Raw genomic sequence first — 13,184 nt, 5'->3', positions numbered from 1 at the left:
CAGAGCAGAGTTTAGGGATGTTGTGCATAGGGTTGCTATGAGTTGCAAGTGACTCGATGGCTCATAACAACAACAACAACATATCATTTTACTTTAAATGTATGAAAACAATTATCTGACTCTACTGAAATTGCTTTCTTACATTGAGACTTATGGGTCATATCTAGCTCTAGCCTATGTCGTATCATCTGAGAACTAAGATTGGAAGAATGGGTTTACATTTTTAAAGAGTTGTTAAATAACTCCCCAATGCAGTGTGTGATAGGCGGAGCCTAAAAATTGCTATCTGGCTCTTCACAGGAAAAAAACTCAACAACAACAACAGGCCAAACTGAGTTAGATAATTAAGAATCACTTACTAAGGGAGCTCTGGTGGCCCAGGGGCAAGAAGCTGCACTGCAATCCCACAAGTATGCAGTTCAAATCCACCAGATGCTCTGCTGGAGAAGGAGGGGCAAACTTCTCCTGTACCAGTCAGCTCTGATTTGACAGTACACAAACAAAAAATAATAAAATTTTTAAAAAATTAAAAAGAATCACTTACTGAGTTGCTTAAAGTTCAGGAAGGGTAGAGACCGTGTCATAGCTTTCTTGAATAACTGAGTTTTCCCAGTGGTAGCCTAGTAGTGAGAAGCTGTGCTGTGATACCAAAAGCATGCGGTTCAAATCCCCCAGATGCTCCATGGAAGATGGAGGAGCAGTCTCCTCCCGTGTGGTTTACTGCCTCTAAAAACCTTCTGAAAGCTCAGCTATTGATCAATTCCAACTCAAAGGCAAACAACAAGTACATAACATTCATTAAAAAAAATTGTTGAATAAATATATGCCAGGAAAAATGTATGACTTTTGCTGTGTGTTTATGCATCAGATAAACCCCAAACTGGTTTATTTATCTTAATTATAACCAATAATATAATATTGCTGTGAGTTCATAGCATCAGCTAGCAATTTTCAGGTATTCATGTTGTTACAGCTGATGAACCTCTGTGCTCTTCTGCTTCTTGCTCTTAGGATATTTGGAAAAATGTTCCACTGTCCTTAAATTCATGAACATAGTTTCTATTTATTTAGGCACTTCTGAAAATATTGTTGTTGTTATGTGCCATTGAATCATCTGCAACTCAAAGTGACCCTGTGTACAACAGCTCTGAACCCTGCTCTATCCTGAGCCAACTTTATTGTCTCTGACACACCCACCCTCATTACCACAGTCACTGAGTTTATTTTCTCTCAGATTAGAAATGCTGAACTAGTTGATCAACTATTTTGTTTCAGTATTTGAAGATTTATGAGGTGTTGAATATTTGAGCACATTTCTAATTCTTTGCCCCTCTCTTTCTATCAAATAAACTTGCTATTTTATTATTTTTTTTCCTGTGCAGGAGGCATTCCACGTAGCTAAAATGGCATTTAGACACTTCAAAATCCGTTTGAGGAAAACTTTGACACCAAATTACGCAGGGTCGAAAAACTTTGAGGATGTCGTCTCGGATTATATCATATGTCATCTTGATATGTATGATGCCCAAAGCAGTGTTAATGTAAGTGTGAGAATCCTTATATGGGAGCTGGTTTACTGATGCTATTGTTTTCATTGAATGTTAACAACACAAAGTCCATCCTTGGTTGACTACTGCTGCAATGAAATGGAAGAGTAGTTGGATACGGTTCATTCTTACCTAGTGGTAAGAAGCTGCACTGCAATCCCAAAGGTACAGAGTTTGAAGCTACTAATCACTTGTTATGCATCAGACAGTTGGACAATGTCTAGGGAGGATAGAAGGAGAATCGACGCCTTTGAGCTGTGGTGCTGGAGAAGAGTACTGAATATACCATGGACTGCCAAGAAAACAAACAGATTCATCCTAGAGAGGAATAAACCAGGCTGCTCCTTGGAGGCAAGGATTCTGGGGCTTCGTCTGACATACTTTGGACATGTTGTAAGGAGAGACAGGTCTTTGGAGAGGGACATCATGCTTGGTAGGGTGGAGGGACAGCGCAGGAGGGGAAGACCCTCAATGAGGTGGATTGATTCAGTGACTGGGGTAATCAGGATGGGTGTGTCAGAGGCAATGAGATTGGCACAGGATAGAGCATGGTTTAAGGCTGTTGTACATAGGGTCGCTATGAGTCGCAAACGACTCAACGGCACATAACAACAACAACAACAACAACAACTACTACTACTACTGCTCTGTGGGAGAAGGATGAGCAGTCTACTTCTGTGTGACTTCCTGCCTCTGAAAACCTGCTGGAGGGTCAGCTATGGGTTGGTTCTGACTTGATGGAAAATACCATTTTTTAAATAGGAACAGCAATGGTCATTAACCCATGGAATTACTTGGAGGATTAAATAAAAGAAGGCAAGTCATTTGCTCAAGGTACGACTTGGCACATCGTAAACACGCACAAAAAATAAGCTATTATAATATGCACTATGAGTCACCTATAACTTGACAGCACTTAACAACAACAACAATATTCACTGTAGATTATTAAGAAGTCTGTTCTATGAACATATAGAAAAATAAGGGAAACAATTTTAAAAAGTCACTGAAATCCCCTCTATTTTTTATTTTTGGGAAGTTTTCTTGAGCTTGAGTATGTCAGTTTTGCTCTTATTATCTTCTCTATTAGTGAATGAATCATGTTAGTATTCATTATTATTTGTTATTGTTGTTGATTGCCATTGAGTCAAGCACGACTCATAGTGACCCTATGAAAAAAAGGCCTGACACCTTTCTATAACTATCATTGTTTCAAGGTTCATAGAGTTTCCAAAGACATGTTGTTTAGGAAGTGGATGCCACTCCTGCTTCCAAACCTGTCTTAATCTGGGAGTTCCACCAAACACTGTCCACTATGGGTAACTGTTGTGCCATTTGACACCCCAATGGCACAAGGTTCATCATGCTTCTGAGCATGATGATTCGTTATTATTGTTTAATGTAAAGAATACTCATGTTCACGGCAACATTATTGATAATAGCAAAGAAATAATAACAACCCAAGTGTCCCTCAATGGATAATGGATAAAGAAACTCTGGTACATGCATGTAAGCTAAAGAATTATAAGGAATCTGTGAAACACCAAGTACCTTGGACAAATTAAAGGACATTATTCTGAATGAAAGGAGACAGTTATAAGGAGAGAACTCTTGTATGAACTATGTTGTTGCTGTTATGTGCTGTCGAGTCACCTGTGACTCATAGCGACCCTATGTACAATCGCTCTGAAATCTGCCCTGTCCTTAGCCAGTCTCATTGTCTCTAACAAATCTACCCTTATTACCCAAATTACTGTGTCAACACATCTTATCCGGAGTCTTCCTCTCCCACACTTTCCCTCTACCCTCACAAGCATGATGTCCTTCTCCAGTGACTAGTCCCTCCAGGCCGTGTGCCCAAAGTATGTAAGATTGAGCTCCACAACCCTAGCCTCCAAAGAGAAACTTGGTTTAACCTTTTCCAAGACAGACCTGTTTGTTTTCTTGATGGTCCATGGTATGTTCGAGACTCTTCTCCAGCACCACAACTCAAAGGCATCAATTCCTCTTCTATCGTTCTTACTCATTGTCTAGCTCTCTGATGCATAGCAAGTAATTGCGAAGACCATGACCTGGATCAGGTGCACCTTAGTCTCTAGATTGACATTGTTGCTTCTCAGTACTCTGGAGAGGTCCCTTGCCACAGATTTTCCCACTGCAATTCATCTTTTGATTTCCTGACTGCTTGTGCCAAGAGTGTTGTCTCCAAGCTGAAATTGTTAAACACTTCAATCTCCTCTCCATCTATCATGGTACTGCCAATTGGCCCAGTGATGAGAATCTTTGTAATCTCAAAGTTAAAGAAAGTTTTACAAATAGAATAATTCTTGCATGGCTACCAGGGACGGGAAAGGAGAGAGAAGAAAGTAAAAAAGAAATTGTTTTGTTATTATGGACTGTCAGGTCAGAATTGACTCATAGCTGATCCTCCAGCAGGTTTTCAGAGGAGGGAGATTATCCAGCTTTTCTGCAAAGAGTTGGTGGATTCAAACCCCATTGGGTTGGGAGTGCAAGTCCTTACCATTAAGCCGCCAGAGCTCCCTGAGTAGAAATCAGTAAATCAAAAATAGACACATATTAGGATGAGTGAAGGGAAAGGCAATATACAATAAGGGAATGATCCACCCGCCCCATAACTTTAAAGAAAGACACAGAAGTACAAGGAATATGGCCAACAGCAGATGTATAGATACACAGGCAAGATGAATAGATATGGGAAGTAGAAAAAGACTGAAAAAGTAGGAAAAGTGATGGGCATAAATAGGTTTGGCAGATGATATTTATATGTTCATGTGAGCCTAAACTGTAAATAGATCCATGTATATATTAGAGCCAATGGGCCAATGCTATGTCGGCTTTTTAATCATAACCAAACACCTTAAGGGAATGAGTTGCTATTTCTGGGGTCTTGGGACCACAGTCCTGAGGGCCATCAAGGCCAATTGGTACAACATAGTCCATAAAGAATGTTCTACCTCTTGCTTGGGTGCTTAGCAATTGGGGTCTTAAAAGCTTTAGAGCAGCCATCTACGATGCCACTTATTGGTCTCTTCTTATCCGGAACAAAGGAGAGGAAAGTAAAATGTACTCAAACAATAGGTAAAGGACTAATGGATGATGTGAACCTCAACTTCCATGACCGTGAGACCATAAAAGCTAGGAGATCCTGCATAGAGTGGGAGCAAATGTGGAACAAAACTAAAACACATAAAAAGGCCAAGTTTACTTGGTCTGATAGAGACTGGTAGAATCTCTGAAACTATGGCCCTTAGTCATGCGTTGAATTTGCAGCCAACCTTACCCCATAGCTCAACTTTCAGCCAACCAATCAGAAAAGCCAATAAGGTCACCTGTTAACACCTAGAAGCACTCATTCCTTAGAATAACCAATTAGATGAAGTTAAAAGAACAGCATGTGCCTAAGAATAAAACCCAGAGGCAGGAATGGGTAAAATAGAAGAATTAAGGGAAATTAAAATTATAGGGAAGAAGTGGAAAAAGTATGATTTCATTGTATTTTATTTAATGTAAATTAATAGATGACCAAATATTATTTGAATTTAGAATTTGAAACAGGAAATGCATTATGGATTGAATGAGGGTGACAGAGAGATGCATATGAGTGAGCAAATGAAAAATGAGTTTTTGGTTAACTTTTATTTGGATCACAATAAAAAAAGAATTGGAAAATTATATGAGTGTTGACTGAGGAACCAATTTGCTTTGCATATTTTCACTAAAAAAATTGAAAAAATAAAGAAAATGATCATTATTCTTTCAGCCCATATGTTGTTGTTGTTTTGTGTACTGTAGAGTTCGAACCAACCCATAGGTGACCTTCTGGTGAGTTTTCAGAGGCAATTTTGATCCCACAGGAGTAAAACTCGCCCATCCTTCTGCAGAGCAGCTAGTGGTCTTGAACCATTTACCTTTGGGATTGCTGTGCAACTTCTTGCCACTAGGCCACCCCAAGCCCATGTACAACTTTTAAAAAATTTTAGAAATTATTTTATTTTGTGATGGTTTGCATACAGACTTTGTATACACTGTATTTTGTTTGTATACATCATGTTTCATGTTGTCATTCCCATTGTTGTTTTTTATAAAATTAATCACCACTGATCCATAACCACTATAAACCCACCTTTTCAGATCCCCACTGGGTCTTTCCTGATTTCCTCACCCCTTTCCTTTGCCCACTAAACTCTCATCTTCCATTAGTCACAACATCTTTAAGATGTATTTGAATTTTGTAAATAAGCTAGCATTTGTGCGGGGAGAAGGGTGCAACAATGAATGAATGGAATCCCAAAATCTCTGTAGATGTTCATTGAAATGAAAAATAAACAACCTAAATGTAAAAAAAAAAAAAGCTAAAAAAAACCAAAAAAAACCCCCCAGTGTTAAATGTACTATCATCCACTTCCATCAGTCACTACATTTTTAAGACGTATTTTAATTTTGTAAATAAATTAGAAAAACCAGTGTTACAGGTACTACCATATTATCCAGCCTTTCCATTATATTCCTAGGTATTTTACCCAAGAGAAATAAAAGCCTGTGTTGGTTAAAAAAAAAAAGTTAGAGTTTAAGTTTAGGGACATCATCTTTTTGGTTTTTTTTTAGGATGTAATCCGAGCCATGAATGTCAACCCCAAGATTTCGTCCCCCCCAGAAGTTGACTTCTGCCTCCTTCGTGACTTCATCCAGGAGATATGTTGCATTGCGTTTGTGATGCAGACTTTAGACCCACCCCTCGACATTGCTTTTGGGGCTGATGGAGAAATTTTCAACGATTACAAGTAAGAGACGCAGGAATAGAATTTAAGGGATAGTCCTTATTTCTTTTTTGGGCAATGATTTGACGGACAGTGCACTAATGGCTGAATAATTTTGGGTGGGGAAAATCCAACACTTTCTGGTCTTCAGGCTCCATCATTAACCTCTCCAGACTCTGTCCCAGGAGCATTTTCATTTTTTTTTGAAAATGTAAATCAGAAGTTGCACTGTGATTTGGAAATGTCTTTGGGGACCTCATGAGAACCGAGAGTCTGTCTAAATCGTCTTGACAGAAAGGTGCTACATAAACACAATGTGTATCACTTTATATTGGTTGTTATTGTATTATCCAGACCACTGTTTCAAATAAGGTGTGTGGATCACCTGTGTCAACATTACTCAGGGTGCTTGTAAACACTGGAGTTTTGTGAGTCTCACCCAATGTCATTGTGTGTGGTAGGTCTAGTGTGGGACTCAGAAATCTACAGTTTAACTCCCAGATGTTCCTTGTGCAAAATACTGCTCTATTCTGCCTAGGACCATTGGTCTCCAGTCCTATTAACTTAGTCATACTACCTCCAAACTATAGAATAACTGTTGTCTAATTGATCTCATGTAGATATTCCACCCCCCCCCCAGAAGAATACAGTACTTAAATGTAACTTTCTTTTCTTTGCTTTTTGTGCTAACCTGATATTTAGTTGAAAGATGCTTTCAGGTAATAGTTTCAGTTCAAGGCTTGAAGAGTGTCTAAATACACTAATCTGGGGTATTCCTCCTGTCTTCCTTGGTCCAGTAAGTCTGGATTGTTTTATAGAACTTTAGGTTCTGTTCCATGTATTTCCCACATTGGTCAGGATGCACTGATGCTGCCCTGTTTAGAGTGCGCAGTAACCTGCTGGTAGTTAGTTCTTGTCTAAGGTAGACAAAGTCATGGTTTGTGGAGATGCTTTGATATTTGAATTTTCTTTCTCCTTTGCGCCACATGAATGTTGCTGTTGGTTTTAGGTGCCATCAAGTCGACTATATCTCACAGTGACTGTATGAATAGCGGCTTTGAACCCTGCCCTTTCCTGCACCTTCCTCAACACCCGTAACATACTTGAGCCCATTGCTACGGTAACTGTGTCAATACATCTTGTTGAGGGTCTTCCTTTCTTTGGCTGACCCTTCACCTTTCCAAGCATGGCTCCTTTACCAAGGACTGGCCTCTCCTAACAACATGCCCTAAACATGTGAAATGGACCTTCATCATAACTGCCTCTAAGGAGGACTCTGGACGCCCTTTCTCTAAAACTTACATGTTTTTCTCTTGGCAGTGGTGGGATATTCAGTACTTTTCTCCAACACCACAGCTCAAAATACATCGGTTCTTTTGTCATCATTATTCACTGTCCAATTTTCAGATGGATAGGAAGTAATTGAAAAGACCATGGTTTGTGTGTTAGATGGCTGTTCTGTTTCCACTGACATATCTTCTCTTCTCCTCCTTGCCTTTACATCTGTGCTATGGGGTTGACTGTTGGTCTTTAATTTATTTGAGGAAGTGAATCGTCACAAGTGGTATTGTTTATTTTATTTTATGTGACCTTCAGGATTAGCCTCAAGTCTGTGTTCAAAGGCTTTTGGGATGATTGATAGTCTCTACTGGCCTAGTAGGCTACATATTTTTGGCTTTTCTTTATTTAAGAAATCTGAGTTTTGTTCTACGTTTTGTCCCTTTCTGCCTATAACTTTCTATTGTCTCCCTGATCAAAAGAAAGGTGGTAGAAGCTGGACACCATATAGTTCTTCTGGTCTTAGGTTGTAAGAGGCTGTGTTTCACGTGGCTTTTAGTTCCTTAGGGAGCTCTGGTGACCTAGTAGTTGTGCTGTTAACCCAAAGCCTGGTGGTTCTAATCCACCAGTTGCACCTCGGGAGAAAAATGAACAATCTCCTTCTGTGTGAAAGCCCACTAAAGGGTCTGCTATGAGTTGGTTCTGTCTAGATGGTACAAAACAACCACCACCACCCTAGTTCCATGGATTAATTGGCTCCATTCTTGAGCCTCTTTCATTTCCTCCATCCTCTTTTGCTCCATTTGAGAAGCCATCAATAATCATATCAAAGATACTTACTCACAAGCTTTTCTGATCTTAGATGCTACTCATCAAACTAGGACATAGGGCATTATCTTCATGAACTGTGCTATGCCAATTAAGTTGTCCCCAAGAATATGATCCTAAGCCTTTTAGCCTAATAAACTATTCTTATGAGTCATTAGGCTATATCTAAAGAGTCTCTGTATGTGTACCCCAATATGATGTCGATATATATGTATGTAGCCTGCATGCATACACACACATACACACACAGGTGTAGATATTATATGCCTTCACATATACCTATACATGGGCTGCACTTGCTCACATACGCTCACTTGTATCTATATCCTCATAATCACATACATATGTAGTTATGTGGTGATATATTTCTGAAAGAATCAATTTTTAAACACACACACATGCATACACACACACACACACACACACGGATAAACCTCTAATATTTCTTTGAATTTTAACTATGGTAATTCTGTCAATGATTTTAGCTTGCTTAGATTTACAATCAGCACTGTTAGTACCAGCAGTCTGGAGGAGACATATTGCTATGGCAAGTTTTTTTATCAAGGACGTCTCCAAAATATTGAAGAGCAATGATGTCAGTTTAAAGACTAAAGTGTGCCTGATTAAGGTTATGGTCTTTTCAATTACTTGCTCTGTGTCTAAGAGCTGGACAATGAGTAAGGATGACAGAAAAAAGAATTGGTGCCTTTGAGTTGTGGTGTTGAAGAAGTGTGCTGAATATCCTATGGATTTGCAAAAGAACAAACCGATGTGTCTTGGAGAAGGTGCAATCAAAGCACATTATTGCGGCAAAGGTGGTGAAGCTTCATTTCACGTACTTGGGACACATTTCTAGAAGAAGCTGTTTCTTGGAGAGAGATTTCATGGTTGGAAAGGTGGATGATCAACGGCAGAGTAGAAGACCCCCAATGAGGTGGAATGACATGGTGACTGTAGCAGTGGGTTCTAGTGTGTCAGAGATGATAAGGATGGCACAGGATAGGACAAAATTCAGGTTTGTGGTTCATAGGGTTGTTATGAGTCATAATTGATTTGATGACATCTAACAACAATGACGATTCTAAGGAAAAAAAGGAACAAAATGCATCTAACACAATGACTTGTTTGTAATGAATTCATGTAGGGTCCTAGTTAATGCTGGCATCTGTTCTAAGACCCACAACAACCACTTCTTTAATGACAAAATCAGGATACCTATTTGTCTAGATAAAGAAATGTGCTTGCTTACTTTGTTTCCCTCCCCCAGATATGCTGCCTGATGACTTAGCTTCTCTTTCTGGTTCTCTTGTGTGTTTGAAATAGGTACCGCCGCAGCTATGACTCAGATTTCACTGCTCCCCTGGTCTACTACCACGTGTGGCCTGCTCTGATGGAGAACGACTGCGTCATTATGAAGGGAGAAGCTGTCACCAGGAGAGGGGCTTTTGTACGGTGGCCTTGCGTAGTGACCATTCATACCAAGTGTTGCTTTCACAAGTTCGAGAACATTTATAAACCCAGAGATTCTGTAGAAGAAGTCTGTAAAGAGTTGTTAAGCTTCCATACCAAGGAGATGATGTGTGTGGTACAAGGGCCTGTATGGGAAAGAACATACGTTCTTCTTCCCATTTGATTCTTCATCATTTTGTGACAGTAATTTCTTTGGAGATGGAACTTGTCATATTGGCCTCCTCCATCTTTGAAAATGTAGAATATTCTAAGGGCAAGGCCCTTTTATTCATTTTATTCGAGACCCTCTGTAACTCGACAAATTTCAAAACGATAGATTGCGTTCCTGGAGACATTTTTTTCCAGATTATTTTACTGGGAAGTCTCCAGAGGCTGACCTATAAATGTGCCCTGTGTTTATCTCCTTTGTATGTGTAAAGAGAAAAAGAGAGGACAGAAGAGGTGGGGAGACAGAGGAGTCAACCAGTTCAGAAGGTTGCTTCCTGTCTATATTAGTGATAGACTATTTTGAACATATGCTTAGTTTTAGGGACTGGGGATTCTTCAAAGTGGAATCTTAGTACATAGAGGCACGTGTGTATGTTAAGATGGTGAATTGAGTGTTGGAACTGGTGGCTACAGGTACTTAGATATTCAGTATAGTTCACATTATGTAGTGTCCACCTCCTAGGAGGACTTTAGCAGATTCTGAAGAGAAACTCTTTGGAGCTAAGCCACAAATTTTGTCATCTCTCCCCTCGAATCTTAAACTGGAGGATAGTGTAGGTGCTTTGAACTACAATTTTGTACATTATGGAGTAAAGAAGGGATGCTCTTTATTTCCAAAGATTGCAAAAGATTTTGCAGATTAAAACTCCCATTAGAGTGAGCATCATTGCAGAAAAGTATTTTATGCCCCAAAGATTGCACTCCTGGAAATTACGTTTTATTGATATGGTAACCACTCATGTTCTACAGTAAATGATCAAATAAAACCTTCACTAGCTAGTCTCTGGAAGAACAATGGGCAATCTGCTCTTGCGTGATTTATACCCTCTGCAGCTGGCGAGTCAGCCATGAGTCAATTCTGACTCAACAGCACTGAGCTTTTTTTAGTTTCTAATTATTTATGACACTGCATGAAGGTGCTAGAAATTCAGTATTAAATAAAACAGTCTAAAATGATGGTGCTCATTGAGCTTATGTTTTCCAACTCTTGTCCAATTTAAAAAGTAATTTCTAACAACAAATTACTTACCAAAATTAAACCTGCTCTGAGAGTTTTTATGCCCCCAAATTCACTGTAATGGGATTTTGAGAATTACTTGGAAGTTATTATAAGAAACTGGACAAATATGTCTCGTTTTGATGTAATGAGTAGGTATAATCATATCAGTGAACCCTCTTCTTATATAGGAATTCTGTATTGTTCTTAGCCATGTCAACTTTCACAGATTATTTACCATTTTTCCCTCTCTTTTTTTTTTTAAGTGGAATTCGGTGCGACCTGTAACCCGATGTCGAAGCCGGAGTTTAAGTCCTGTTTGCCACCGTAGCCATATTAGTTTAAGCACGGTACTTATCTATCTAATCAATGATTACATGAAACCATCATATAGTCAATATTTTTACACTATTACCAGTAAAAGAGTTGGTTGTAAGAATAGCAGTAGAGAGAGAACCTCTCATAAGAATTATCCCCAAATTGACCTCTACACTATTGTATTGTCCTAGGTAGAAGAAAACAGATTCTTTTTTCTTCTCCTTAGATTTCTCTTAACTTCATGTTTGTTTGTTTTTTTATCTTGGAATAAAACTACCATAAATAACAGTTTTCTGAAGAGAGAAAAGAATATTTCAGCTAACAGACCTAAGCCTAGAACCCTGATTTCTCTAGAAGTTGCTCTGTAAGTTTAGGAAAATCTGATGGTCTGGATTTCAATACTTTATGAAAAAGAATTTCAGGTGCAAATTTACCCCCTAACTTCAAAGGATGAAGAATAAGGTTCATTTCTTTGTACCTCTGAGTTGGATGTGATCCATGGTTGAGCCTCCAGCAGGTTTTCAGAGGCAGTCAGTCGCACAGGAGGAGGTTGCCCATCTTTCCTGGTAGACTCAAACTGTGTGCATTTGCATTGACAAAGGTACCAGTAGGCCACCAGAGCTTCCTTGATAAAGTAGAGCCTGCAGAAAAGGTGACAACTCTAGAGGAGATGGATTGACCAGTGGCTTCAACAATGGCCTCAGATAGTTTTTCCAGCACTGTTTGTCAAATAGACTGTCTTTTCCTTAGTAAATGTATTTTATCTCTTCATCAAAGATCAGCTGTCCATGGATGGATTTACTTCTGGGTTCTCAATTCTATTCCGTTGGTCTCCCTGCCTGACATTGTACCAGGACTAGGCTGTGATAACCAATATGGATGTCTAGGAAATGTGACGTCTCCCAGTTGGTTCTGCTCCAATAACATTTTAGCTATTTGAAGTGTCTTTCGTTTCCATAAAAACTTTTCAGTTTAGAAAAAAACTTATTGAGTTTTGGATTGTTGTTGTTGATTGCTGTCGAGTCAAGCAACCCATAGTGACCCAATGAACAAAAGGCTTGAAACCTTTCTATAACTATCATAATTTATCAAAGTTCATAAAGTTTTCAGAGGCATGTGGTATAGGAAGCAGATACCACTCCTGCTTCCAAGCCCATCTTAAACTGGGAGCTCCACCAAACACTGTCCATCATGGGCAACCATTTTGGCATTTGACACCCAATGGCACAAAGTTCAGCATCACAACCACCTCAGGTTACCTCAGTACAGCATATTGACAGAAGAGTGCTGTACCACTTAGAAGAATGTTTCCCAAAATATAACAACAATGGACTTTTAAGTCCAAAGGCCCTCCCTGAGGCCTTGTTGACTCTAAACAAGAGGCTTAAATAAAAAAAAAAAAAAACCCAAAGCAAAAAACAACAACAATCCAAACCAACCCAACAACTAACATAGTATGTTGTTGTTATGTGCCATTGAGTCACCTGCAATGTATAGAGACCCTATATACAAAAGCTCTGAACCCTTCTCTGTCCTGAGCCAGTCTCACTAATTCTGACACACCAAGCCCCATCACCCCAGTTACTGTATCAATTAATCTCCTTCTGGGTCTTCCTCTCCTGTTCTGTCCCTCCACCTTTCGAGCATGATGTCCCTCTCCAAGGACCAGTCTCTCTTGGTCACATGCCCAAAGAATGGGGATTTGGATTGTTGTTGTTGTTGTTGTTATGTGCCATCAAGTCACTTGCGACTCATAGTGAC

The 13,184-nt window shown here is 39.3% G+C and overlaps 1 protein-coding gene across 1 annotated transcript in view; it reads left to right on the top strand.

The window, feature by feature from the left end:
- SPATA18 (spermatogenesis associated 18) overlaps positions 1–12,991 on the top strand; it is a gene marked incomplete at its 3' end in the record, with an annotated part of 48,353 nt that extends 35,362 nt beyond the window's left edge. Inside the window, exons 9-13 of the mRNA XM_006894150.1 lie at positions 1,383–1,541; positions 6,174–6,349; positions 9,755–9,878; positions 11,372–11,450; positions 12,963–12,991. Of these exons, the coding sequence (XP_006894212.1) occupies positions 1,383–1,541; positions 6,174–6,349; positions 9,755–9,878; positions 11,372–11,450; positions 12,963–12,991 (567 nt within the window). The remainder of the gene's footprint in view (positions 1–1,382; positions 1,542–6,173; positions 6,350–9,754; positions 9,879–11,371; positions 11,451–12,962) is intronic.
- Positions 12,992–13,184: the final 193 nt, after the last annotated feature.

The sequence above is a fragment of the Elephantulus edwardii genome, unplaced genomic scaffold, assembly GCF_000299155.1.
Source record: "Elephantulus edwardii isolate Elephantulus edwardi_28Jun2011 unplaced genomic scaffold, EleEdw1.0 scaffold00137, whole genome shotgun sequence".
Lineage (NCBI taxonomy): Eukaryota > Metazoa > Chordata > Mammalia > Macroscelidea > Macroscelididae > Elephantulus > Elephantulus edwardii.
The sequence above is the reverse complement of the archived record's forward strand: the minus strand, read 5'-3'. Positions and strand labels throughout refer to the sequence as shown.